This window comes from Erinaceus europaeus, chromosome 2 (assembly GCF_950295315.1).
Source record: "Erinaceus europaeus chromosome 2, mEriEur2.1, whole genome shotgun sequence".
Classification (NCBI taxonomy): Eukaryota; Metazoa; Chordata; class Mammalia; order Eulipotyphla; family Erinaceidae; genus Erinaceus; species Erinaceus europaeus.
In genome coordinates, this window is record NC_080163.1 from 49,244 (window position 1) to 76,768 (window position 27,525).

A 27,525-nucleotide genomic window follows, 5' to 3' on the forward strand; every position below is an offset into this window, starting at 1 on the left:
ATTTATTGACCGGTCATCTCCAAGGCTTCATTGTTCCTGGATGACTTTTTCAGATTTTCCTGAGGGGCTGCAGGGGGTTCGGTCCTGGGTGGGCTGCAGGGGTAAGCTGCTTGCGGTGCAGGTACTGGGGAGCTGCAGGGGGAGGGTCCCGGGGGCCAGAGGGGAAGGGTCGTGGGGGCGCAGGGGAGGGTTCTGGGGCCGCAGGGGGAGGGTCATGGGGGCGCAGGGGAGGGTCTTGGGGGCCACAGGGGGAGGGTCATGGGGGCGCAGGGGAGGGTCCTGAGGGCCGCATGGGGCGGGTCCTGGGGCTGCAGAGGGAGGGTCCCAGGGGCCGGGTTCTGGGGTTGAGGAGGCGGGTCCTGGGGTTCAGGGGGCGTGTCCTGGGGCTTAGGGGCGTGTCCTGGGGGCTTAGGGGCGTGTCCTGGGGCTCAGGGGGCGGGTCCTGGGGGTTCAGGGGGCGGGCCTTGGGGCTTAGGGGGCGGGTCCTGGGGGGTTCAGAGGGCGGGTCGTGGGGGTGCATGGGGCGGGTCCTGGGGCCTAGGGGCTGAGTCGTGGGGGGTTCAGGGGGCGGGGCCTGGGGGTTTGGGGGGCGGGTCCTGGGGGGCATAGGGGCTGGGTCCTGGGGCTCAGGGGCGTGTCCTGGGGCTCAGGGGCCGGGTCCTGGGGGTTCAGGGGCGTGTTCCTGGTGCTCAGGATGCGGGTCCTGGGGCTCAGGGGGCGGTTGCTGGTGGTTCAGGGAGCGGGTCCTGGGGCTCAGGGGCGTGTCCTGGGGCTCAGGGGGCGGGTCCTGGGGCTCAGGGGGGCGTGTCCTGGGTCTCAGGGGGCGGGTCCTGGGTGCGATCCCCAGCAGAGCGGAGCCCTTCCCGTCTTGCAACGTTTCCCAGCGCCTGCCGGAAGTGAGCTGCGGGTCTGCCGGGCTCCCTGGGTGGGTCCGCGCAGGGTTGCGGCGCAGCCCGTGGGTGCGGGCGACCCTGGAAGCGTCTCAGATTCTCCGCCCGCCCGCGGTTCTGCCTCCGCTGCTTCGGGCCCGCCGGAAGTGCCGTCTTGGCGTCGGTCGTCTCCACGGAGACGCCGGAAACGCGCAGCGACATAGCGTTCCCCGGCGCCGCGGAGGCCCAGGTCTCGAGTTCCGTCGGCCTCGCGACCCGGAAGTGCGGCCTTGGCAGCTGCAGCGGAAGGCGGCAGCGGCCGGCGCGGAGCCCCGGGAGCAGCCGGAGGTGGGGGTGGGGGTGGGGGTGGGGGTGGGGGCGGCTGGACCCGGGTCGCGGGGCGGCGGGCGGCCGCGAGGGGGCGCTGCAGGCCGGGCGGGGCGGGTGTCCCTGCAGGTGCAGCCCCGGCGCCGGGTGGACGTGCGGGGGCCCAGGGTCGGGACGCACGGGCGGGAGGCACCTGCAAAAGGAAGGGGTGTAGGGAGCCCGACGGGGTGGCTGTTTCTTGAATAGGACAGAGAGGCTGAGAGGGGCGCAGGATGGAGAGAGACACTGGGCGTCCTGCTGCACTGCCCGTGGAGCGTCCCGCCTGCAGGTGGAGACTGGGGACCGGAACCCGGGCCCTAGCGCATTAGTAGTTTGCGCCACCCCCTGGTCCCTTTTTAATTTTTTGTATTTACTTTGAATAGCGACAGACACTGAGAGGGGAAGTGGAGAGATGGAGACACACACATACACACACACACACACACACACACACGCCCAGCAGCCCTGCCTTGCCGCTGACTTGACTTTGCAGGTGGGGGCTGGGGCCTTGAACCCAGGTCCTTGTGTCTGTGCCGTGCACGTTGTACTAGGTGCGCCCCCTCCGGACCCCCACGTGTTTCGCTTTGTCTTTTGGACCGATCGCAACTCGGCTCTTGCTATTGGAGGTCCGAGGGCGGAAGCCGGGCCGCCGCCTGTGCAGGTCCCTTGCCCTCCCTCACCCAGGGGCTGGGATCCAGCCTAGGCCTCGCCCCAGACTGCAGAGACGATCACAGGGGAGACCAGGGCAGGGGAGATAGCTTGCCAGTCGGCCTTACCACGCTCAGGACCCAGGTTCGAGCCCCAGCACCACAGCGAGGAGCTCTGGTCCTGGGGCGCCGCCCGCCCCGTCGGAAAAGGAGGCGCGGAGCAGCGAGAGTGTGCCAGGCAGTGAGCGAGAGCCCGGGGCCGAGCAGAGCGGGAGCCCCTGCCAGCCCTGCGCCCTGGCGCTCCCTGCTCGGCCTCGGCCTCGGCCTCACCCCGCTGGGCCTCCCCTGCAGATGGCGGCGGCCGAGGCGGTGCACCACATCCACCTGCAGAACTTCTCGCGCTCGCTGCTCGAGACGCTCAACGGGCAGCGGCTGGGCGGCCACTTCTGCGACGTGACGGTGCGGATCCGCGAGGCCTCGCTGCGCGCGCACCGCTGCGTGCTGGCGGCCGGCTCGCCCTTCTTCCAGGACAAGCTGCTGCTCGGCCACTCGGAGATCCGCGTGCCGCCCGTGGTGCCGGCGCAGACAGTGCGCCAGCTCGTCGAGTTCCTGTACAGCGGCTCGCTCGTCGTGGCGCAGGGCGAGGCGCTGCAGGTGCTCACGGCCGCGTCGGTGCTGCGCATCCAGACGGTCATCGACGAGTGCACGCAGATCATCGCGCGCGCCCGCGCCCCCGCGCCCGCGCCCGCGCCCGTCCCCGCGCCCGCGCAGCTGCGCCACCGCCTGCGCCACCTGCTGGCCGCGCGCCCGCCCGGGCCCGGGGCCGCGCACAGCCGCAAGCAGCGCCAGCCCGCGCGCCTGCAGCTGCCCGCGCCCTTGTCCGCGCCCTTGACCGCGCGCGCCCCCGGGGACGACGGCGACGCCGAGGACGAGACAGGGCCCGACAGCGACGCCGAAGACGGCGCGCCCGAGGCCCCCGAGCTCGAGCTCGAGCGCGAGCAGCCGGGCCCCGACGGCGGCCCCGACGCCTTCGCCCCCGCCGAAGCCTCTGCGCAGCCCCCGGCGCCGCCCGCCGCTCTCTTCCCCTTCCGCTTGGGGGCCCCCGAGCCGCCCGCGCCGCCGCCCCCGGCCCCGCCCGCGCCCGCGCCCGCCCGCGCGACCGGCGTGACCCCCGCGGATCCCCCCGCCCCGCGCGCCACCGCGCCCGCGCCCGCGCCGCCGCCCTACGAGTGCAGCCACTGCCGCAAGACCTTCAGCTCGAGGAAGAACTACACCAAGCACATGTTCATCCACTCGGGTGAGCTCCGCCGGAGGCGGGGAGGAGCTGAGGCTGCTGCGGGCGGCCACGGGCGGAGGGGGGCGCTGGCAGGATGCGGAGCAGCAGCCGGGTGGCATGGGCTGGGAGCCCCGTCCTGAGGGCATCAGGATCTGGGTGGCATGGGCTGGGAGCCCTGTCCTGTGGGCATCCGGGACTGGGTGGCATGGGCTGGGAGCCCTGTCCTGAGGGCATCAGGGTCTGGGTGGCCTGTACTGGGAGTCCTGTCCTGTGGGCATCAGGGTCTGGGTGGCATGGGCTGGGAGCCCTGTCCTGAGGGCATCCGGGTCTGGGTGGCATGGACTGGGAGCCCTGTCCTGTGGGTATCAGGGTCTGGGTGGCATGGGCTGGGAGCCCTGTCATGAGGGCATCAGGGTCTGGGTGGCATGGGCTGGGAGCCATGTCCTGAGGGCATCCGGGTCTGGGTGGCATGGACTGGGCGCCCTGTCCTGGGGCATCCGGGTCTGGGTGGCATGGGCTGGGAGCCCTGTCCTGTGGGCATCAGGGTCTGGGTGGCATGGACTGGGAGCCATGTCCTGAGGGCATCCGGGTCTGGGTGGCCTGTACTGGGAGCCCTGTCCTGTGGGCATCAGGGTCTGGGTGGCATGGGCTGGGAGCCCTGTCCTGAGGGCATCTGGGTCTGGGTGGCATGGGCTGGGAGCCCTGTCCTGAGGGCATCTGGGTCTGGGTGGCCTGGACTGGGAGCCCTGTCCTGAGGGCATCCGGGTCTGGGTGGCCTGGACTGGGAGCCCTGTCCTGAGGGCATCCGGGTCTGGGTGGCCTGTACTGGGAGCCCAGTCCTGTGGGCATCAGGGTCGGGGTGGCATGGGCTGGGAGCCCTGTCCTGAGGGCATCAGGGTCTGGGTGGCCTGTACTGGGAGTCCTGTCCTGTGGGCATCAGGGTCTGGGTGGCATGGGCTGGGAGCCCTGTCCTGAGGGCATCAGGGTCTGGGTGGCCTGTACTGGGAGTCCTGTCCTGTGGGCATCAGGGTCTGGGTGGCATGGGCTGGGAGCCCTGTCCTGAGGGCATCCGGGTCTGGGTGGCATGGGCTGGGAGCCCTGTCCTGGGGCATCAGGGTCTGGGTGGCATGGGTTGGGAGCCCTGTCCTGAGGGCATCCGGGTCTGGGTGTCATGGGCTGGGAGCCCTGTCCTGAGGGCATCAGGGTCTGGGTGGCATGGGCTGGGAGCCCTGTCCTGTGGGCATCAGGGTCTGGGTGGCATGGACTGGGAGCCCTGTCCTGTGGGCATCAGGGTCTGGGTGGCATGGGCTGGGAGCCCTGTCCTGAGGGCTTCCGGGTCTGGGTGGCCTGTACTGGGAGTCCTGTCCTGTGGGCATCAGGGTCGGGGTGGCATGGGCTGGGAGCACTGTCCTGAGGGCATCAGGGTCTGGGTAGCATGGACTGGGAGCCCTGTCCTGTGGGCATCAGGGTCGGGGTGGCATGGGCTGGGAGCCCTGTCCTGAGGGCATCAGGGTCTGGGTGGCCTGTACTGGGAGTCCTGTCCTGTGGGCATCAGGGTCTGGGTGGCATGGGCTGGGAGCACTGTCCTGAGGGCATCCGGGTCTGGGTGGCATGGGCTGGGAGCCCTGTCCTGGGGCATCAGGGTCTGGGTGGCATGGGTTGGGAGCCCTGTCCTGAGGGCATCAGGGTCTGGGTGGCATGGGCTGGGAGCCCTGTCCTGAGGGCATCAGGATCTGGGTGGCATGGGCTGGGAGCCCTGTCCTGAGGGCATCAGGGTCTGGGTGGCATGGGCTGGGAGCCCTGTCCTGAGGGCATCAGGGTCTGGGTAGCATGGACTGGGAGCCCTGTCCTGTGGGCATCAGGGTCTGGGTGGCATGGACTGGGAGCCCTGTCCTGAGGGCATCCGGGTCTGGGTGGCATGGGCTGGGAGCCCTGTCCTGGGGCATCAGGGTCTGGGTGGCATGGGTTGGGAGCCCTGTCCTGAGGGCATCAGGGTCTGGGTGGCATGGGCTGGGAGCCCTGTCCTGAGGGCATCAGGATCTGGGTGGCATGGGCTGGGAGCCCTGTCCTGAGGGCATCAGGGTCTGGGTGGCATGGGCTGGGAGCCCTGTCCTGAGGGCATCAGGGTCTGGGTGGCATGGGCTGGGAGCCCTGTCCTGAGGGCATCAGGATCTGGGTGGCATGGGCTGGGAGCCCTGTCCTGAGGGCATCAGGGTCTGGGTAGCATGGACTGGGAGCCCTGTCCTGTGGGCATCAGGGTCTGGGTGGCATGGGCTGGGAGCCCTGTCCTGAGGGCTTCCGGGTCTGGGTGGCCTGTATTGGGAGTCCTGTCCTGTGGGCATCAGGGTCGGGGTGGCATGGGCTGGGAGCACTGTCCTGAGGGCATCAGGGTCTGGGTAGCATGGACTGGGAGCCCTGTCCTGTGGGCATCAGGGTCTGGGTGGCATGGGCTGGGAGCCCTGTCCTGAGGGCATCAGGGTCTGGGTGGCCTGTACTGGGAGTCCTGTCCTGTGGGCATCAGGGTATGGGTGGCATGGGCTGGGAGCCCTGTCCTGAGGGCATCAGGGTCTGGGTGGCATGGACTGGGAGCCCTGTCCTGTGGGCATCAGGGTCTGGGTGGCATGGGCTGGGAGCCCTGTCCTGAGGGCATCCGGGTCTGGGTGGCCTGTACTGGGAGTCCTGTCCTGTGGGCATCAGGGTCGGGGTGGCATGGGCTGGGAGCACTGTCCTGAGGGCATCAGGGTCTGGGTAGCATGGACTGGGAGCCCTGTCCTGTGGGCATCAGGGTCGGGGTGGCATGGGCTGGGAGCCCTGTCCTGAGGGCATCAGGGTCTGGGTGGCCTGTACTGGGAGTCCTGTCCTGTGGGCATCAGGGTCTGGGTGGCATGGGCTGGGAGCCCTGTCCTGAGGGCATCCGGGTCTGGGTGGCATGGGCTGGGAGCCCTGTCCTGGGGCATCAGGGTCTGGGTGGCATGGGTTGGGAGCCCTGTCCTGAGGGCATCAGGGTCTGGGTGGCATGGGCTGGGAGCCCTGTCCTGAGGGCATCAGGATCTGGGTGGCATGGGCTGGGAGCCCTGTCCTGAGGGCATCAGGGTCTGGGTGGCATGGGCTGGGAGCCCTGTCCTGAGGGCATCAGGGTCTGGGTAGCATGGACTGGGAGCCCTGTCCTGTGGGCATCAGGGTCTGGGTGGCATGGGCTGGGAGCCCTGTCCTGAGGGCTTCCGGGTCTGGGTGGCCTGTACTGGGAGTCCTGTCCTGTGGGCATCAGGGTCGGGGTGGCATGGGCTGGGAGCCCTGTCCTGAGGGCATCCGGGTCTGGGTGGCATGGGCTGGGAGCCCTGTCCTGAGGGCATCAGGGTCTGGGTGGCATGGGCTGGGAGCCCTGTCCTGAGGGCATCAGGGTCTGGGTAGCATGGACTGGGAGCCCTGTCCTGTGGGCATCAGGGTCTGGGTGGCATGGGCTGGGAGCCCTGTCCTGAGGGCATCAGGGTCTGGGTGGCCTGTACTGGGAGTCCTGTCCTGTGGGCATCAGGGTCTGGGTGGCATGGGCTGGGAGCCCTGTCCTGAGGGCATCAGGGTCTGGGTGGCATGGACTGGGAGCCCTGTCCTGTGGGCATCAGGGTCTGGGTGGCATGGGCTGGGAGCCCTGTCCTGAGGGCATCCGGGTCTGGGTGGCCTGTACTGGGAGTCCTGTCCTGTGGGCATCAGGGTCTGGGTGGCATGGGCTGGGAGCCCTGTCCTGAGGGCATCCGGGTCTGGGTGGCATGGACTGGGAGCCCCGTCCTGAGGGCATCAGGGTCTGGGTGGCATGGGTTGGGAGCCCTGTCCTGAGGGCATCAGGGTCTGGGTGGCATGGGTTGGGAGCCCTGTCCTGAGGGCATCAGGGTCTGGGTGGCATGGGCTGGGAGCCCCGTCCTGAGGGCATCAGGATCTGGGTGGCATGGGCTGGGAGCCCTGTCCTGAGGGCATCAGGGTCTGGGTGGCATGGTCTGGGAGCCCTGTCCTGAGGGCATCCGGGTCTGTGTGGCATGGGCTGGGACCCCTGTCCTGAGGGCATCCGGGTCTGGGTGGCATGGACTGGGAGCCCTGTCCTGGGGCATCAGGGTCTGGGTGGCATGGGCTGGGAGCCCTGTCCTGAGGGCATCAGGGTCTGGGTGGCATGGGCTGGGAGCCCTGTCCTGAGGGCATCAGGGTCTGGGTAGCATGGACTGGGAGCCCTGTCCTGTGGGCATCAGGGTCTGGGTGGCATGGGCTGGGAGCCCTGTCCTGAGGGCTTCCGGGTCTGTGTGGCCTGTACTGGGAGTCCTGTCCTGTGGGCATCAGGGTCGGGGTGGCATGGGCTGGGAGCCCTGTCCTGAGGGCATCCGGGTCTGGGTGGCATGGGCTGGGAGCCCTGTCCTGAGGGCATCAGGGTCTGGGTGGCATGGGCTGGGAGCCCTGTCCTGAGGGCATCAGGGTCTGGGTAGCATGGACTGGGAGCCCTGTCCTGTGGGCATCAGGGTCTGGGTGGCATGGGCTGGGAGCCCTGTCCTGAGGGCATCAGGGTCTGGGTGGCCTGTACTGGGAGTCCTGTCCTGTGGGCATCAGGGTATGGGTGGCATGGGCTGGGAGCCCTGTCCTGAGGGCATCAGGGTCTGGGTGGCATGGACTGGGAGCCCTGTCCTGTGGGCATCAGGGTCTGGGTGGCATGGGCTGGGAGCCCTGTCCTGAGGGCATCCGGGTCTGGGTGGCCTGTACTGGGAGTCCTGTCCTGTGGGCATCAGGGTCTGGGTGGCATGGGCTGGGAGCCCTGTCCTGAGGGCATCCGGGTCTGGGTGGCATGGACTGGGAGCCCCGTCCTGAGGGCATCAGGGTCTGGGTGGCATGGGTTGGGAGCCCTGTCCTGAGGGCATCAGGGTCTGGGTGGCATGGGTTGGGAGCCCTGTCCTGAGGGCATCAGGGTCTGGGTGGCATGGGCTGGGAGCCCCGTCCTGAGGGCATCAGGATCTGGTTGGCATGGGCTGGGAGCCCTGTCCTGAGGGCATCAGGGTCTGGGTGGCATGGTCTGGGAGCCCTGTCCTGAGGGCATCCGGGTCTGTGTGGCATGGGCTGGTACCCCTGTCCTGAGGGCATCCGGGTCTGGGTGGCATGGACTGGGAGCCCTGTCCTGGGGCATCAGGGTCTGGGTGGCATGGGCTGGGAGCCCTGTCCTGAGGGCATCCTGGTCTGGGTGGCATGGACTGGGCGCCCTGTCCTGGGGCATCCGGGTCTGGGTGGCATGGGCTGGGAGCCCTGTACAGAGGGCATCATGGTCTGGGTGGCATGGGCTTGGAGCCCTGTCCTGAGGACATCAGGGTCTGGGTGGCCTGTACTGGGAGCCCTGTCCTGTGGGCATCAGGGTCTGGGTGTCATGGGCTGGGAGCCCTGTCCTGAGGGCATCAGGGTCTGGGTGGTATGGGCTGGGAGCCCTGTCCTGTGGGCATCAGGGTCTGGGTGGCATGGGCTGGGAGCCCTGTCCTGAGGGCATCAGGATCTGGGTGGCATGGGCTGGGATCCCTGTCCTGTGGGCATCAGAGTCTGGGTGGCATGGGCTGGGAGCCCTGTCCTGAGGGCATCGGTGTCTGGGTGGCATGGGCTGGGAGCCCTGTCCTGAGGGCATCAGGGTCTGGGTGGCATGGGCTGGAAGCCCTGTCCTGAGGGCATACGGGTCTGGGTGGCATGGGCTGGGAGCCCTGTCCTGAGGGCATCCGGGTCTGGGTGGCCTGTACTGGGAGCCCTGTCCTGTGGGCATCAGGTTCTGGGTGGTATGGGCTGGGAGCCCTGTCCTGAGGGCATCCGGGTCTGGGTGGCATGGGCAGGGAGCACTGTCCTGAGGGCATCAGGGTCTGGGTGGCATGGGCTCGGAGCCCTGTCCTGTGGGCATCAGGGTCTGGGTGGCATGTATTGGGAGCCCTGTTCTGAGGGCATCCAGGTCTGTGTGGCATGGGCTGGGACCCCTGTCCTGAGGGCATCCGGGTCTGGGTGGCATGGACTGGGAGCCCTGTCCTGGGGCATCAGGGTCTGGGTGGCATGGGCTGGGAGCCCTGTCCTGAGGGCATCAGGGTCTGGGTGGCATGGACTGGGAGCCCTGTACAGAGGGCATCATGGTCTGGGTGGCATGGGCTTGGAGCCCTGTCCTGAGGGCATCAGGGTCTGGGTGGCCTGTACTGGGAGCCCTGTCCTGTGGGCATCAGGGTCTGGGTGTCATGGGCTGGGAGCCCTGTCCTGAGGGCATCAGGGTCTGGGTGGTATGGGCTGGGAGCCCTGTCCTGTGGGCATCAGGGTCTGGGTGGCATGGGCTGGGAGCCCTGTCCTGAGAGCATCAGGATCTGGGTGGCATGGGCTGGGATCCCTGTCCTGTGGGCATCAGAGTCTGGGTGGCATGGGCTGGGAGCCCTGTCCTGAGGGCATCAGTGTCTGGGTGGCATGGGCTGGGAGCCCTGTCCTGAGGGCATTAGGGTCTGGGTGGCATGGGCTGGAAGCCCTGTCCTGAGGGCATACGGGTCTGGGTGGCATGGGCTGGGAGCCCTGTCCTGAGGGCATCCGGGTCTGGGTGGCCTGTACTGGGAGCCCTGTCCTGTGGGCATCAGGGTCTGGGTGGTATGGGCTGGGAGCCCTGTCCTGAGGGCATCCGGGTCTGGGTGGCATGGGCAGGAAGCACTGTCCTGAGGGCATCAGGGTCTGGGTGGCATGGGCTCGGAGCCCTGTCCTGTGGGCATCAGGGTCTGGGTGGCATGTATTGGGAGCCCTTCCTGAGGGCATCAGGGTCTGGGTGTCATGGGCTGGGAGCCCTGTCCTGAGGGCATCAGGGTCTGGGTGGTATGGGCTGGGAGCCCTGTCCTGTGGGCATCAGGGTCTGGGTGGCATGGGCTGGGAGCCCTGTCCTGAGGGCATCAGGGTCTGGGTGGCATGGGCTCGGAGCCCTGTCCTGTGGGCATCAGGGTCTGGGTGGCATGGGCTGGGAGCCCTGTCCTGAGGGCATCAGGGTCTGGGTGGCATGGGCTGGGAGCCCTGTCCTGTGGGCATCAGGGTCTGGGTGGCATGGGCTGGGATCCCTGTCCTGTGGGCATCAGAGTCTGGGTGGCATGGGCTGGGAGCCCTGTCCTGAGGGCATCGGGGTCTGGGTGGCATGGGCTGGGAGCCCTGTCCTGAGGGCATCAGGGTCTGGGTGGCATGGGCTGGAAGCCCTGTCCTGAGGGCATACGGGTCTGGGTGGCATGGGCTGGGAGCCCTGTCCTGAGGGCATCCGGGTCTGGGTGGCCTGTACTGGGAGCCCTGTCCTGTGGGCATCAGGGTCTGGGTGGTATGGGCTGGGAGCTCTGTCCTGAGGGCATCCGGGTCTGGGTGGCATGGGCAGGGAGCACTGTCCTGAGGGCATCAGGGTCTGGGTGGCATGGGCTCGGAGCCCTGTCCTGTGGGCATCAGGGTCTGGGTGGCATGTATTGGGAGCCCTTCCTGAGGGCATCAGGGTCTGGGTGGCATGGGCTCGGAGCCCTGTCCTGTGGGCATCCGTGTCTGGGTGGCATGGACTGGGAGCCCCGTCCTGAGGGCATCAGGGTCTGGGTGGCATGGGCTGGGAGCCCTTCCTGAGGGCATCCGGGTCTGGGAGGCATGGCCTGGGAGCCCTGTCCTGAGGGCATCAGGGTCTGGGTGGCATGTATTGGGAGCCCTTCCTGAGGGCATCAGGGTCTGGGTGGCATGGGCTGGGAGCCCCGTCCTGAGGGCATCAGGGTCTGGGTGGCATGGGCTGGGAGCCCTGTCCTGAGGGCATCCGGGTCTGGGTGGCCTGTACTGGGAGCCCTGTCCTGTGGGCATCAGGGTCTGGGTGGCATGGGCTGGGAGCCCTGTCCTGAGGGCATCAGGGTCTGGGTGGCATGGGCTGGGAGCCCTGTCCTGAGGGCATCAGGGTCTGGGTGGCATGGGCTGGGAGCCCTGTCCTGAGGGCATCGGGGTCTGGGTGGCATGGGCTGGGAGCCCTGTCCTGAGGGCATCAGGGTCTGGGTGGCATGGGCTGGGACCCCTGTCCTGAGGGCATACGGGTCTGGGTGGCATGGGCTGGGAGCCCTGTCCTGAGGGCATCCGGGTCTGGGTGGCCTGTACTGGGAGCCCTGTCCTGTGGGCATCAGGGTCTGGGTGGTATGGGCTGGGAGCCCTGTCCTGAGGGCATCCGGGTCTGGGTGGCATGGGCAGGGAGCACTGTCCTGAGGGCATCAGGGTCTGGGTGGCATGGGCTCGGAGCCCTGTCCTGTGGGCATCAGGGTCTGGGTGGCATGTATTGGGAGCCCTTCCTGAGGGCATCAGGGTCTGGGTGGCATGGGCTGGGAGCCCTGTCCTGAGGGCATCAGGGTCTGGGTGGCATGGGCTGGGAGCCCTGTCCTGAGGGCATCCGGGTCTGGGTGGCCTGTACTGGGAGCCCTGTCCTGTGGGCATCAGGGTCTGGGTGGTATGGGCTGGGAGCCCTGTCCTGAGGGCATCCGGGTCTGGGTGGCATGGGCAGGGAGCACTGTCCTGAGGGCATCAGGGTCTGGGTGGCATGGGCTCGGAGCCCTGTCCTGTGGGCATCAGGGTCTGGGTGGCATGTATTGGGAGCCCTTCCTGAGGGCATCAGGGTCTGGGTGGCCTGTACTGGGAGCCCTGTCCTGAGGGCATCAGGGTCTGGGTGGCATGGGCTGGGAGCCCTGTCCTGAGGGCATCAGGATCTGGGTGGCATGGACTGGGAGCCCCGTCCTGAGGGCATCAGGGTCTGGGTGGCATGTATTGGGAGCCCTGTCCTGAGGGCATCCGGGTCTGGGGGGCATGGCCTGGGAGCCCTGTCCTGGGGCATCAGGGTCTGGGTGGCATGGGCTGGGAGCCCTGTTCTGAGAATGGGTACTCGTGGCTGGAGCATGCCGGGGACTCGGGTGGTTACTGGGGGCTGGAGCAGCCTGGGGCCCGGATGGGTACTGGGGGCTCGGAGCCCTGTTCTGAGAATGGGGGCTGGAGCATGCCGGGTACCCGGGTGGGCACTGGAGCATGTCCGGGCCCCGGGTGGGCACTCGGGGCTGGAGCATGCCCGGGGCTGGAGTATGCCCGGGGCCGGGTGGGCACCGGGGTGGCCGGTGTCCCCGGGCCCCGCCGACCGCTGTTTCCCGCCCGCCCGCCCGCAGGGGAGAAGCCGCACCAGTGCGCCGTGTGCTGGCGCTCCTTCTCGCTGCGCGACTACCTGCTCAAGCACATGGTCACGCACACGGGCGTGCGCGCCTTCCAGTGCGCCGTGTGCGCCAAGCGCTTCACGCAGAAGAGCTCGCTCAACGTGCACATGCGCACGCACCGGCCCGAGCGCGCGCCCTGCCCCGCCTGCGGCAAGGTCTTCTCGCACCGCGCGCTGCTCGAGCGCCACCTGGCGGCGCACCCCGCGCCCTGCCCCGCGCCCTGACCGCGCGCCGCGCCGGGAGGCCCCTGCAGCCCCGCGGACGGCGGACGACGCGCGCTCGCCGGACCCGCCTCCCCTGCCTGTGGCCAGGCGCCCCGCACCCTGAGCCGCCCGCCCCGGGGCCGCCTTCTCGGAGCGCAGGCCCTCACCGCTGCCCCCACGCTGTTCTCCAGAGCCGGCCGCCGCCTCGGGACCGCCCAGCAGCTGCCCGCCCGCCCGCCCGCCCGCCCGGAGAAGCGGTTTCCTCCCGCCCAGCCTCGCTGATGCAGGCGCCTCTCCCCCGTAATAAAGGACTCGGGCTCGTAGCCCCGGCCTCGTCTCGTCTCCCTCACCGCGGTCTCTAGCCGCCATGGAGGGGGGCGCCGAGTGCGAGTGGCGGCTGTGGCCTTGAGGGTGGGTGCAGGCCCCGCATGGGTGACCTCGGGGAGGAGCATGCGGGACCCACCGCAGTCAGGCCGGAGGTGGCAGGACTCGCCTCGGATTTTGCAGGGCACGGCGGCCGGGCGACTTAGTTCTGCGGCCACGTGTGCCCAGCACAAGCCCTGGCCAGAAGCCGAGGCGGGGGAGGCTGTGTGCGGGCTGCGTGCGCCCTCCTGTGCCCTCGGGGCCAAGGTCCGGGCGCTGCCCCTTCCAGGGCAGCCGGGGTCACCGGCGCGGGTGGGTGCGGGGACGCCCTAGGTGCCAGCCTATCCGCGTGTTCGCCGGTCAGCTGGTCTTCGCGAGCGGGGCGAAGCCACACACGCCTGGCCGGGAGGACAGTGCTGTGCGCGGCCATGGGCGGACGGGTGTCCGCGCCGGGGCCGGGCTGGGCGGCCTGGTGGGACGCGGCGGGGCGCGCCTGCGGGGCCTGGCCGGGGCCGGGGGCGAGGGCGGCGGCGGCGGCGGCGCTGCGCTGGGCGGCCTGGCCGGGGGCGGCGGCGGCGCTGCGCTGGGCGCTGGGCGGGCGGGCGAGCTGCGCGCTGCTGGCGGCGGCGGCCCTGGCTGGACCCCGGCTCGGGCCGTGCGCGCCCCCCTGGCCCGGGCTGGCCGCCGCCCTGGCGCTCGCGCTGCTGCCCACGAGCGCGCCGCCCGCGCTGCGCTGGCTGCCCGCCGACCTGGCCTACGTGCTGCGCCTGCTGCGCCTGGGCCTGGCCGCCGGCCGCGCGCGCGGCACCTTCGTGGACGCGCTGGAGCTGCGCGCGCGCGCGCGGCCGGGCCGCACCTGCCTGGTGTGCGCGGGCCCGAGCGGCCGCGCCGTGACGCTGGCGGAGCTGGAGGCGCGCGCGCGCCGGGCCGCCTGGGCGCTGGGCCCCGAGCTGGGCGACGCGCGCGCCGCCGCTCTGCTGGTGCTGCCGCCGCGCGCGCTCCCGGCGCTCGGCCTGTGGCTCGGCCTCGCCAAGCTGGGCCGCGCCGTCGCCTGGCTCAACCCGCACGCGCGCGGGAACGCGCTGCTGCACGCCGTGCTCGCCTCGGGGGCGCGCCTGCTGCTCGTGGACCCCGGTGAGGCCGCGCGCGCGCCCGGGGCGGGGGGGGGGGCGGGGGGGGGGCGGCCTGGCGGTTCCCGCACCTTCTCCGCCTCTTCCCCCTCCCCTCTTCCTCCTCTCTCCTCCCCTTCCCCCTCCTCCCCTTTCCCTCCTCCTCTCCCCTCCCTCTCTCCCTCCCCTCCCCCTCTTCCTCCTCTCCCCTCCCTCTCTCCCTCCCCCTCCTCCCCCTTCCCCCTCCTCCTCTCCCCCTCTTCCTCTCCCCTCCCCCTCCAACCCCTCCCCTTCCCCTCCTCCCCTTTCCCTCCTCCTCTCCCCTCCCTCTCCCTCCCCTCCTCTCTCCCCCTTCTCCCCCTTCCCCCTCCTCCTCTCCCCCTCTTCCTCCTCTCCCCTCCCCCTCCAACCCCTCCCCTTCCCTCTCCTCCCCTTTCCCTCCTCCTCTCCCCCTCTTCCTCCCTCTCTCCCTCCCCCTCCCCTCCCCTCCCCCCTCTTAAACCAGACCACCCATCAGCTCTGGCTTCTGGTGCTGGGGGGGGGACCGAACCTGGGACTTCAGAGCCTGAGGCCTGACAGTTTGTCTGCATAGCCACTGTGCTCTGCCGAGCCCACGAGATAACTGCTTTCTGTGAGGGTAGGGCCAGGCCTCAGCACGTACTTCCTTCACATACAGCTTTATTCTTGTGGTTGATTTTGTTTGTTATTTTTGCCACAGCCCTGCTCGGCGCTGGTTTATAGCGGTTGGGGGCTTGAACCTGGGCCTTTGGAGCCTTAGGCGGGAGGGTCTCTTTGCCGAGTGACTGTGCTGTCTCCTCCGCCCTAGGGCTTATTTTATTTATTTATTTATTTATTTATTTTAACTTCTTTATTGGGGGATTCATATCTTACAGTGGACAGTAAATACAATAGTCTGTGCAGGCAGAGCTTCACTTTTAGACGTGAAGCACCAGCACTGCTCCCCAGGCGAGATTTCGGGACTGTGTGCACAGTTCGCTGCGCCACACCACCAGAGTTCTTGTGCCTCTCTGCTACCTCCCCCGACTGGCTTTCCGTTTGTTTCTGGTGGAGGCAGTGTCATCTGATACTGGCATACTTTAATTTTTTTTTTAAGGTGTGAGTTGTCATTTTATTTAAATGTTTATTTTCCCTTTTGTTGTCCTTGATGTTTTATCATTGTTGTGGTTATTATTGTTGTTGTTATTGATGTCATTGTTGTTGGATAGGACAGAGAGAAATGGAGAGAGGAGGGGAAGACAAAGAGGGGGAGAGAAAGACAGACACCTGCAGACCTGCTTCACCGCCTGTGAGGCGACTCCCCTGCAGGTGGGGAGCCGGGGGCTCGAACCGGGATCCTCACGCCACGTGCGCTTAACCCGCTGTGCTACCGCCCAACCCCCCTGGAAGCCATTTCTTGTATTTATTTATTTGTGTATTTTTCTCCATAGGACAGAGAAACAGAGGGAGGGGAGGATGGTGGGCGGGACTCCTGCAGACCTGCCTCTGCTCGTGAAGCTGGCCCTCTTGGGCACTGCCTGCACCCCTTTCTCAGAGACATGGCCACTGGGCTTCTTCCCAAGGAGCTGGGGCCCCAGCCTTGCCAGACAGCCCTGCCCAGTGGGCCCATCTTCATCTGGTGCCCCCGCCCGGTGATGGGTTCTCTCTGGGTGTCCCAGCTCTTGTCAAGAGAGCCGACTGTGAGAGGCCTCTGCCAGCCGCTCCCTTGTGTCACCTCTGGGGCAGGCCATGGCGGCGCTTCCCGGGGCTGGCGGCTTATTCTCTGCCCGCCACACAGACCTGCACGAGAGCCTGGAGGAGATCCTGCCGGGGCTGCAGGCGGAGCAGGTGCGCTGCCTCTACCTGGGCCACAGCTCCCTCACGCCAGGCGTGGGCACTCTGGGGGCTGCCCTGGACAGCGCGCCGGACGAGCCCGTGCCTCAGGACTGGTGTCTGGAGACCACGATGCAGAGCACTGCCCTGTATATCTACACCTCAGGGACCACGGGTGAGGGCGGGCTGTGCCCATGCCGTGCCCTGCTGTGCCCCATGCTGTGCCCTGCCCCTGTGCCCATGCTAGTGCCCTGCCCCTGTGCCCATGCTAGTGACCTGCCCCTGTGTCCATGCTGAGTGACCTGCCCCTGTGCCCATGCTAGTGACCTGCCCCTGTGCCCATGCTAATGACCTGCCCCTGTTCCCATGCTAGTGCCCTGCCCCTGTGCCCATGATGTGCCCTGCCCCTGTGCCCATGCTGAGTGACCTGCCCCTGTGCCCATGCTGTGCCCTGCCCCTGTGCCCATGCGGAGTAACCTGCCCCTGTGCCCATGCTGTGCCCTGCCCCTGTGCCCATGCTGAGTAACCTGCCCCTGTGCCCATGCTAGTGACCTGCCCCTGTGTCCATGCTGTGCCCTGCCCCTGTGCCCATGCTAGTGACCTGCCCCTGTTCCCATGCTAGTGCCCTGCCCCTGTGCCCATGCTGAGTGCCCTGCCCCTGTTGTGCCCATGCTGTGCCTTGCCCCTGTGCCCATGCTAGTGACCTGCCCCTGTGCCCATACTGAGTGCCCTGCCCCTGTGCCCATGCTGTGCCCTGCCCCTGTGCCCATGCTGTGACCTGCCCCTGTGTCCATGCTGTGCCCTGCCCCTGTGCCCATGCTAGTGACCTGCCCCTGTTCCCATTCTAGTGCCCTGCCCCTGTGCCCATGCTGAGTGCCCTGCCCCTGTGCCCATGCTGTGCCCTGCCCCTGTGCCCATGCTGTGACCTGCCCTGTGCCCATGCTGAGTGACCTGCCCCTGTGCCATGCGGAGTAACCTGCCCCTGTGCCCATGCTAGTGACCTGCCCCTGTGTCCATGCTGTGCCCGGCCCCTGTGCCCATGCTAGTGACTGCCCCTGTGCCCATGCTGAGTGCCCTGCCCCTGTGCCCATGCTGTGCCTTGCCCCTGTGCCCATGCTAGTGACCTGCCCCTGTTCCCATGCTAGTGCCCTGCCCTGTGCCCATGCTGTGCCCATGCTGTGCCCTGCCCCCTGTGCCCATGCTAGTGCCCTGCCCCTGTGCCCATGCTAGTGACCTGCCCCTGTTCCCATGCTAGTGCCCTGCCCCTGTGCCCATGCTGAGTGCCCTGCCCCTGTGCCCATGCTGTGCCCTGCCCCTGTGCCCATGCTGTGACCTGCCCCTGTGCCCATGCTGAGTGACCTGCCCCTGTGCCCATGCGGAGTAACCTGCCCCGGTGCCCATGCTGTGCCCTGCTCCTGTGCCCATGCTGAGTAACCTGCCCCTGTGCCCATGCTAGTGACCTGCCCCTGTGTCCATGCTGTGCCCTGCCCCTGTGCCCATGCTAGTGCCCTGCCCCTGTGCCCATGCTAGTGCCCTGCCCCTGTGCCCATGCTGTGCCCTGCCCCTGTGCCCATGCTGAGTAACCTGCCCCTGTGCCCATGCTAGTGCCCTGCCCCTGTGCCCATGCTAGTGCCCTGCCCCTGTGCCCATGCTGTGCCCTGCCCCTGTGCCCATGCTAGTGCCCAGCCCCTGTGCCCATGCTAGTGACCTGACCCTGTGCCCATGCTAGTGCCCTGCCCCTGTGCCCATACTGAGTGACCTGCCCCTGTTCCCATGCTAGTGCCCTGCCCCTTTGCCCATGCTGTGCCTTGCCCCTGTGCCCATGCTGAGTGCCCTGCCCGTGCCCATGCTAGTGCCCTGCCCCTGTGCCCATGCTGAGTGACTTCCCCCTGTGCCCATGCTAGTGACCTGTCCCTGTGCCCATGCTGGTGCCCTGCCCCTGTGCCCATGCTAGTGCCCTGCCCCTGTTCCCATGCTGTGCCCTGCCCGTGTCCATGCTGAGTGACCTGCCCCTGTGCCCATGCTGAGTGCCCTGCCCATGTGCCCATGCTAGTGCCCTGCCCCTGTGCCCATGCTGGTGCCCTGCCCCTGTGCACATCTGAGTGCCCTGCCCCTGTGCCCATGCTAGTGCCCTGCCCCTGTGACCATGCTAGTGCCCTGCCCGTGCCCATGCTAGTGCCCTGCCCCTGTGCCCATGCTGGTGCCCTGCCCCTGTGCCCATGCTAGTGCCCTGCCCCTTTGCCCATGCTGTTGCCCTGCCCCTGTGCCCATGCTAGTGCCCTGCCCCTGTGCCCATGCTGAGTGACCTGCCCCTGTGCCCATGCTGTGCCCTGCCCCTTTGCCCTGCCCCTGTGCCCATGCTGGTGACCTACCCCTGTGCCCATGCTGAGTGCCCTGCCCCTGTGCCCATTCTAGTGCCCTGCCCCTGTGCCCTGCTGTGCCCTGCCCCTGTGCCCATGCTGTTGCCTGCCCCTGTGCCCATGCTAGTGCCCTGCCCCTGTGCCCATGCTGTGCCCTGCCCCTGTGTCCATGCTAGTGCCCTGCCCCTGTGCCCTGCTGTGCCCTGCCCCTGTGCCCATGCTGTGCCCTGCCCCTGTGCCCATGCTAGTGCCCTGCCCCTGTGCCCATGCTAGTGACCTGCCCCTGTGTCCATGCTGAGTGCCCTGCCCCTGTGCCCATGCTGAGTGCCCTGCCCCTGTGCCCATGCTAGTGCCCTGCCCCTGTGCCCTGCTGTGCCCTGCCCCTGTGCCCATGCTGTGCCCTGCCCCTGTGCCCATGCTGTGACCTGCCCCTGTGCCCATGCTGAGTGACCTGCCCCTGTGCCCATGCGGAGTAACCTGCCCCGGTGCCCATGCTGTGCCCTGCTCCTGTGCCCATGCTAGTGCCCTGCCCCTGTGCCCATGCTAGTGACCTGCCCCTGTGCCCATGCTAGTGACCTGCCCCTGTGTCCATGCTGTGCCCTGCCCCTGTGCCCATGCTAGTGCCCTGCCCCTGTGCCCATGCTAGTGCCCTGCCCCTGTGCCCATGCTGTGCCCTGCCCCTGTGCCCATGCTGAGTAACCTGCCCCTGTGCCCATGCTAGTGCCCTGCCCCTGTGCCCATGCTAGTGCCCTGCCCCTGTGTCCATGCTAGTGACCTGCCCCTGTGCCCATGCTGTGCCCTGCCCCTGTGTCCATGCTAGTGCCCTGCCCCTGTACCCATGCTGTGCCCTGCCCCTGTGTCCATGCTAGTGCCCTGCCCCTGTGCCCATGATGTGCCCTGCCCCTGTGCCCATGCTGATTGACCTGCCCCTGTGCCCATGCTGAGTGACCTGCCCCTGTGCCCATGCTACTGCCCTGCCCCTGTGCCCATGCTAGTGACCTGCCCCTGTTCCCATGCTAGTGCCCTGCCCCTGTGCCCATGCTATGCTCTGCCCGTGCCCATGCTGTGACCTGCCCCTGTGCCCATGCTGTGCCCTGCCCCTGTGCCCATGCTGAGTGCCCTGCCCCTGTGCCCATGCTAGTGACCTGCCCCTGTGTCCATGCTGAGTGACCTGCCCCTGTGCCCATGCTAGTGACTTGCCCCTGTGCCCATGCTAATGACCTGCCCCTGTTCCCATGCTAGTGCCCTGCCCCTGTGCCCATGATGTGCCCTGCCCCTGTGCCCATGCTGAGTGACCTGCCCCTGTGCCCATGCTGTGCCCTGCCCCTGTGCCCATGCGGAGTAACCTGCCCCTGTGCCCATGCTGTGCCCTGCCCCTGTGCCCATGCTGAGTAACCTGCCCCTGTGCCCATGCTAGTGACCTGCCCCTGTGTCCATGCTGTGCCCTGCCCCTGTGCCCATGCTAGTGACCTGCCCCTGTTCCCATGCTAGTGCCCTGCCCCTGTGCCCATGCTGAGTGCCCTGCCCCTGTGCCCATGCTGTGCCTTGCCCCTGTGCCCATGCTAGTGACCTGCCCCTGTGCCCATACTGAGTGCCCTGCCCCTGTGCCCATGCTGTGCCCTGCCCCTGTGCCCATGCTGTGACCTGCCCCTGTGTCCATGCTGTGCCCTGCCCCTGTGCCCATGCTAGTGACCTGCCCCTGTTCCCATTCTAGTGCCCTGCCCCTGTGCCCATGCTGAGTGCCCTGCCCCTGTGCCCATGCTGTGCCCTGCCCCTGTGCCCATGCTGTGACCTGCCCCTGTGCCCATGCTGAGTGACCTGCCCCTGTGCCCATGCGGAGTAACCTGCCCCTGTGCCCATGCTAGTGACCTGCCCCTGTGTCCATGCTGTGCCCGGCCCCTGTGCCCATGCTAGTGACCTGCCCCTGTGCCCATGCTGAGTGCCCTGCCCCTGTGCCCATGCTGTGCCTTGCCCCTGTGCCCATGCTAGTGACCTGCCCCTGTTCCCATGCTAGTGCCCTGCCCCTGTGCCCATGCTGTGCCCTGCCCCTGTGCCCATGCTGTGACCTGCCCCTGTGTCCATGCTGTGCCCTGCCCCTGTGCCCATGCTGTGCCCTGCCCCTGTGCCCATGCTAGTGCCCTGCCCCTGTGCCCATGCTGTGCCCTGCCCCTGTGCCCATGCTAGTGCCCTGCCCCTGTGCCCATGCTAGTGACCTGCCCCTGTTCCCATGCTAGTGCCCTGCCCCTGTGCCCATGCTGAGTGCCCTGCCCCTGTGCCCATGCTGTGCCCTGCCCCTGTGCCCATGCTGTGACCTGCCCCTGTGCCCATGCTGTGCCCTGCCCCTGTGCCCATGCTGTGACCTGCCCCTGTGCCCATGCTGAGTGACCTGCCCCTGTGCCCATGTGGAGTAACCTGCCCCGGTGCCCATGCTGTGCCCTGCTCCTGTGCCCATGCTGAGTAACCTGCCCCTGTGCCCATGCTAGTGACCTGCCCCTGTGTCCATGCTGTGCCCTGCCCCTGTGCCCATGCTAGTGCCCTGCCCCTGTGCCCATGCTAGTGCCCTGCCCCTGTGCCCATGCTGTGCCCTGCCCCTGTGCCCATGCTGAGTAACCTGCCCCTGTGCCCATGCTAGTGCCCTGCCCCTGTGCCCATGCTAGTGCCCTGCCCCTGTGCCCATGCTAGTGCCCAGCCCCTGTGCCCATGCTAGTGACCTGACCCTGTGCCCATGCTAGTGCCCTGCCCCTGTGCCCATACTGAGTGACCTGCCCCTGTTCCCATGCTAGTGCCCTGCCCCTTTGCCCATGCTGTGCCTTGCCCCTGTGCCCATGCTGAGTGCCCTGCCCGTGCCCATGCTAGTGCCCTGCCCCTGTGCCCATGCTGAGTGACTTCCCCCTGTGCCCATGCTAGTGACCTGTCCCTGTGCCCATGCTGGTGCCCTGCCCCTGTGCCCATGCTAGTGCCCTGCCCCTGTTCCCATGCTGTGCCCTGCCCGTGTCCATGCTGAGTGACCTGCCCCTGTGCCCATGCTGAGTGCCCTGCCCATGTGCCCATGCTAGTGCCCTGCCCCTGTGCCCATGCTGGTGCCCTGCCCCTGTGCACATCTGAGTGCCCTGCCCCTGTGCCCATGCTAGTGCCCTGCCCCTGTGACCATGCTAGTGCCCTGCCCGTGCCCATGCTAGTGCCCTGCCCCTGTGCCCATGCTGGTGCCCTGCCCCTGTGCCCATGCTAGTGCCCTGCCCCTTTGCCCATGCTGTTGCCCTGCCCCTGTGCCCATGCTAGTGCCCTGCCCCTGTGCCCATGCTGAGTGACCTGCCCCTGTGCCCATGCTGTGCCCTGCCCCTTTGCCCTGCCCCTGTGCCCATGCTGGTGACCTACCCCTGTGCCCATGCTGAGTGCCCTGCCCCTGTGCCCATTCTAGTGCCCTGCCCCTGTGCCCTGCTGTGCCCTGCCCCTGTGCCCATGCTGTTGCCCTGCCCCTGTGCCCATGCTAGTGCCCTGCCCCTGTGCCCATGCTGTGCCCTGCCCCTGTGTCCATGCTAGTGCCCTGCCCCTGTGCCCTGCTGTGCCCTGCCCCTGTGCCCATGCTGTGCCCTGCCCCTGTGCCCATGCTAGTGCCCTGCCCCTGTGCCCATGCTAGTGACCTGCCCCTGTGTCCATGCTGAGTGCCCTGCCCCTGTGCCCATGCTGAGTGCCCTGCCCCTGTGCCCATGCTAGTGCCCTGCCCCTGTGCCCTGCTGTGCCCTGCCCCTGTGCCCATGCTGTGCCCTGCCCCTGTGCCCATGCTGTGACCTGCCCCTGTGCCCATGCTGAGTGACCTGCCCCTGTGCCCATGCGGAGTAACCTGCCCCGGTGCCCATGCTGTGCCCTGCTCCTGTGCCCATGCTGAGTAACCTGCCCCTGTGCCCATGCTAGTGACCTGCCCCTGTGCCCATGCTAGTGACCTGCCCCTTTGTCCATGCTGTGCCCTGCCCCTGTGCCCATGCTAGTGCCCTGCCCCTGTGCCCATGCTGTGCCCTGCCCCTGTGCCCATGCTGAGTAACCTGCCCCTGTGCCCATGCTAGTGCCCTGCCCCTGTGCCCATGCTAGTGCCCTGCCCCTGTGTCCATGCTAGTGACCTGCCCCTGTGCCCATGCTGTGCCCTGCCCCTGTGTCCATGCTAGTGCCCTGCCCCTGTGTCCATGCTCTGCCCTGCCCCTGTGCCCATGCTGTGCCCTGCCCCTGTGTCCATGCTAGTGCCCTGCCCCTGTACCCATGCTGTGCCCTGCCCCTGTGTCCATGCTAGTGCCCTGCCCCTGTGCCCATGATGTGCCCTGCCCCTGTGCCCATGCTGATTGACCTGCCCCTGTGCCCATGCTGAGTGACCTGCCCCTGTGCCCATGCTAGTGACCTGCCCCTGTTCCCATGCTAGTGCCCTGCCCCTGTGCCCATGCTATGCTCTGCCCGTGCCCATGCTGTGACCTGCCCCTGTGCCCATGCTGTGCCCTGCCCCTGTGCCCATGCTGAGTGCCCTGCCCCTGTGCCCATGCTAGTGACCTGCCCCTGTGTCCATGCTGAGTGACCTGCCCCTGTGCCCATGCTAGTGACCTGCCCCTGTGCCCATGCTAATGACCTGCCCCTGTTCCCATGCTAGTGCCCTGCCCCTGTGCCCATGATGTGCCCTGCCCCTGTGCCCATGCTGAGTGACCTGCCCCTGTGCCCATGCTGTGCCCTGCCCCTGTGCCCATGCGGAGTAACCTGCCCCTGTGCCCATGCTGTGCCCTGCCCCTGTGCCCATGCTGAGTAACCTGCCCCTGTGCCCATGCTAGTGACCTGCCCCTGTGTCCATGCTGTGCCCTGCCCCTGTGCCCATGCTAGTGACCTGCCCCTGTTCCCATGCTAGTGCCCTGCCCCTGTGCCCATGCTGAGTGCCCTGCCCCTGTGCCCATGCTGTGCCTTGCCCCTGTGCCCATGCTAGTGACCTGCCCCTGTGCCCATACTGAGTGCCCTGCCCCTGTGCCCATGCTGTGCCCTGCCCCTGTGCCCATGCTGTGACCTGCCCCTGTGTCCATGCTGTGCCCTGCCCCTGTGCCCATGCTAGTGACCTGCCCCTGTTCCCATTCTAGTGCCCTGCCCCTGTGCCCATGCTGAGTGCCCTGCCCCTGTGCCCATGCTGTGCCCTGCCCCTGTGCCCATGCTGTGACCTGCCCCTGTGCCCATGCTGAGTGACCTGCCCCTGTGCCCATGCGGAGTAACCTGCCCCTGTGCCCATGCTAGTGACCTGCCCCTGTGTCCATGCTGTGCCCGGCCCCTGTGCCCATGCTAGTGACCTGCCCCTGTGCCCATGCTGAGTGCCCTGCCCCTGTGCCCATGCTGTGCCTTGCCCCTGTGCCCATGCTAGTGACCTGCCCCTGTTCCCATGCTAGTGCCCTGCCCCTGTGCCCATGCTGTGCCCTGCCCCTGTGCCCATGCTGTGACCTGCCCCTGTGTCCATGCTGTGCCCTGCCCCTGTGCCCATGCTGTGCCCTGCCCCTGTGCCCATGCTAGTGCCCTGCCCCTGTGCCCATGCTAGTGCCCCGCCCCTGTGCCCATGCTAGTGCCCTGCCCCTGTGCCCATGCTAGTGACCTGCCCCTGTTCCCATGCTAATGACCTGCCCCTGTGCCCATGCTGTGCCCTGCCCCTGTGCCCATGCTGTGACCTGCCCCTGTGTCCATGCTGTGCCCTGCCCCTGTGCCCATGCTGTGCCCTGCCCCTGTGCCCATGCTAGTGCCCTGCCCCTGTGCCCATGCTGTGCCCTGCCCCTGTGCCCATGCTAGTGCCCCGCCCCTGTGCCCATGCTAGTGCCCTGCCCCTGTGCCCATGCTGAGTGCCCTGCCCCTGTGCCCATGCTGTGCCCTGCCCCTGTGCCCATGCTGTGACCTGCCCCTGTGCCCATGCTGAGTGACCTGCCCCTGTGCCCATGCGGAGTAACCTGCCCCGGTGCCCATGCTGTGCCCTGCTCCTGTGCCCATGCTGAGTAACCTGCCCCTGTGCCCATGCTAGTGACCTGCCCCTGTGTCCATGCTGTGCCCTGCCCCTGTGCCCATGCTAGTGCCCTGCCCCTGTGCCCATGCTAGTGCCCTGCCCCTGTGCCCATGCTGTGCCCTGCCCCTGTGCCCATGCTGAGTAACCTGCCCCTGTGCCCATGCTAGTGCCCTGCCCCTGTGCCCATGCTAGTGCCCTGCCCCTGTGCCCATGCTGTGCCCTGCCCCTGTGCCCATGCTAGTGCCCAGCCCCTGTGCCCATGCTAGTGACCTGACCCTGTGCCCATGCTAGTGCCCTGCCCCTGTGCCCATACTGAGTGACCTGCCCCTGTTCCCATGCTAGTGCCCTGCCCCTTTGCCCATGCTGAGTGACCTGCCCCTGTGCCCATGCTAGTGCCCTGCCCCTGTGCCCATGCTGAGTGACTTCCCCCTGTGCCCATGCTAGTGACCTGTCCCTGTGCCCATGCTGGTGCCCTGCCCCTGTGCCCATGCTAGTGCCCTGCCCCTGTTCCCATGCTGTGCCCTGCCCGTGTCCATGCTGAGTGACCTGCCCCTGTGCCCATGCTGAGTGCCCTGCCCATGTGCCCATGCTAGTGCCCTGCCCCTGTGCCCATGCTGGTGCCCTGCCCCTGTGCACATCTGAGTGCCCTGCCCCTGTGCCCATGCTAGTGCCCTGCCCCTGTGACCATGCTAGTGCCCTGCCCGTGCCCATGCTAGTGCCCTGCCCCTGTGCCCATGCTGGTGCCCTGCCCCTGTGCCCATGCTAGTGCCCTGCCCCTTTGCCCATGCTGTTGCCCTGCCCCTGTGCCCATGCTAGTGCCCTGCCCCTGTGCCCATGCTGAGTGACCTGCCCCTGTGCCCATGCTGTGCCCTGCCCCTTTGCCCTGCCCCTGTGCCCATGCTGGTGACCTGCCCCTGTGCCCATTCTAGTGCCCTGCCCCTGTGCCCATGCTAGTGCCCTGCCCCTGTGCCCATGCTGTGCCCTGCCCCTGTGCCCATGCTAGTGCCCTGCCCCTGTGCCCATGCTGAGTGCCCTGCCCCTGTGCCCATGCTGAGTGCCCTGCCCCTGTGCCCATGCTAGTGCCCTGCCCCTGTGCCCATGCTGTGCCCTGCCCCTGTGCCCATGCTAGTGACCTGCCCCTGTGCCCATGCTAGTGCCCTGCCCCTGTGCCCATGCTGTGCCCTGCCCCTGTGCCCATGCTAGTGCCCTGCCCCTGTGCCCATGCTAGTGACCTGCCCCTGTTCCCATGCTAGTGCCCTGCCCCTGTGCCCATGCTGAGTGCCCTGCCCCTGTGCCCATGCTGTGCCCTGCCCCTGTGCCCATGCTGAGTGCCCTGCCCCTGTGCCCATGCTGTGCCTTGCCCCTGTGCCCATGCTAGTGCCCTGCCCCTGTGCCCATGCTAGTGACCTGCCCCTGTTCCCATGCTAGTGCCCTGCCCCTGTGCCCATGCTGAGTGCCCTGCCCCTGTGCCCATGCTGAGTGCCCTGCCCCTGTGCCCATGCTAGTGACCTGCCCCTGTGTCCATGCTGTGCCCTGCCCCTGTGCCCATGCTAGTGCCCTGCCCCTGTGCCCATGCTAGTGCCCTGCCCCTGTGCCCATGCTGTGCCCTGCCCCTGTGCCCATGCTGAGTAACCTGCCCCTGTGCCCATGCTAGTGCCCTCCCCCTGTGCCCATGCTAGTGCCCTGCCCCTGTGCCCATGCTGTGCCCTGCCCCTGTGCCCATGCTAGTGCCCAGCCCCTGTGCCCATGCTAGTGACCTGACCCTGTGCCCATGCTAGTGCCCTGCCCCTGTGCCCATACTGAGTGACCTGCCCCTGTTCCCATGCTAGTGCCCTGCCCCTGTGCCCATGCTGTGCCTTGCCCCTGTGCCCATGCTGAGTGCCCTGCCCGTGCCCATGCTAGTGCCCTGCCCCTGTGCCCATGCTGAGTGACTTCCCCCTGTGCCCATGCTAGTGACCTGTCCCTGTGCCCATGCTGGTGCCCTGCCCCTGTGCCCATGCTAGTGCCCTGCCCCTGTTCCCATGCTGTGCCCTGCCCGTGTCCATGCTGAGTGACCTGCCCCTGTGCCCATGCTGAGTGCCCTGCCCATGTGCCCATGCTAGTGCCCTGCCCCTGTGCCCATGCTGGTGCCCTGCCCCTGTGCACATCTGAGTGCCCTGCCCCTGTGCCCATGCTAGTGCCCTGCCCCTGTGACCATGCTAGTGCCCTGCCCGTGCCCATGCTAGTGCCCTGCCCCTGTGCCCATGCTGGTGCCCTGCCCCTGTGCCCATGCTAGTGCCCTGCCCCTTTGCCCATGCTGTTGCCCTGCCCCTGTGCCCATGCTAGTGCCCTGCCCCTGTGCCCATGCTGAGTGACCTGCCCCTGTGCCCATGCTGTGCCCTGCCCCTTTGCCCTGCCCCTGTGCCCATGCTGGTGACCTACCCCTGTGCCCATGCTGAGTGCCCTGCCCCTGTGCCCATTCTAGTGCCCTGCCCCTGTGCCCTGCTGTGCCCTGCCCCTGTGTCCATGCTAGTGCCCTGCCCCTGTGCCCATGCTAGTGCCCTGCCCCTGTGTCCATGCTAGTGACCTGCCCCTGTGCCCATGCTGTGCCCTGCCCCTGTGTCCATGCTAGTGCCCTGCCCCTGTACCCATGCTGTGCCCTGCCCCTGTGTCCATGCTAGTGCCCTGCCCCTGTGCCCATGATGTGCCCTGCCCCTGTGCCCATGCTGATTGACCTGCCCCTGTGCCCATGCTGAGTGACCTGCCCCTGTGCCCATGCTACTGCCCTGCCCCTGTGCCCATGCTAGTGACCTGCCCCTGTTCCCATGCTAGTGCCCTGCCCCTGTGCCCATGCTATGCTCTGCCCGTGCCCATGCTGTGACCTGCCCCTGTGCCCATGCTGTGCCCTGCCCCTGTGCCCATGCTGAGTGCCCTGCCCCTGTGCCCATGCTAGTGACCTGCCCCTGTGTCCATGCTGAGTGACCTGCCCCTGTGCCCATACTAGTGACTTGCCCCTGTGCCCATGCTAATGACCTGCCCCTGTTCCCATGCTAGTGCCCTGCCCCTGTGCCCATGATGTGCCCTGCCCCTGTGCCCATGCTGAGTGACCTGCCCCTGTGCCCATGCTGTGCCCTGCCCCTGTGCCCATGCGGAGTAACCTGCCCCTGTGCCCATGCTGTGCCCTGCCCCTGTGCCCATGCTGAGTAACCTGCCCCTGTGCCCATGCTAGTGACCTGCCCCTGTGTCCATGCTGTGCCCTGCCCCTGTGCCCATGCTAGTGACCTGCCCCTGTTCCCATGCTAGTGCCCTGCCC

The 27,525-nt window shown here is 67.8% G+C and overlaps 2 protein-coding genes across 2 annotated transcripts in view; both read left to right on the top strand.

Annotated features, from left to right (window-relative positions):
* Positions 1 to 1,086: 1,086 nt before the first annotated feature.
* Positions 1,087 to 12,861, top strand: ZBTB45 (zinc finger and BTB domain containing 45). The gene is made up of 3 exons (XM_060172656.1): positions 1,087 to 1,217; positions 2,234 to 3,179; positions 12,323 to 12,861. Exons 2-3 carry the CDS (start codon positions 2,234 to 2,236, stop codon positions 12,589 to 12,591), a joined length of 1,215 nt encoding a protein of 404 aa, XP_060028639.1. The 5' UTR covers positions 1,087 to 1,217; the 3' UTR covers positions 12,592 to 12,861.
* Positions 12,862 to 13,361: 500 nt separating this feature from the next.
* The window catches only part of SLC27A5 (solute carrier family 27 member 5), a 38,860-nt gene continuing 24,696 nt past the window's right edge, over positions 13,362 to 27,525 (top strand). The window contains exons 1-2 of the mRNA XM_060186494.1: positions 13,362 to 14,067; positions 15,838 to 16,047. Of these exons, the coding sequence (XP_060042477.1) occupies positions 13,362 to 14,067; positions 15,838 to 16,047 (916 nt within the window). The remainder of the gene's footprint in view (positions 14,068 to 15,837; positions 16,048 to 27,525) is intronic.

Bases quoted from the DNA above. Each gene is read 5' to 3' on its own strand.
- ZBTB45 (XM_060172656.1), top strand. From the start codon at position 2,234: ATGGCGGCGGCCGAGGCGGTGCACCACATCCACCTGCAGAACTTCTCG. The intron at 3,180-12,322 runs GTGAGCTCCGCC...GCCCGCCCGCAG, and splicing joins GCACATGTTCATCCACTCGG to GGGAGAAGCCGCACCAGTGC.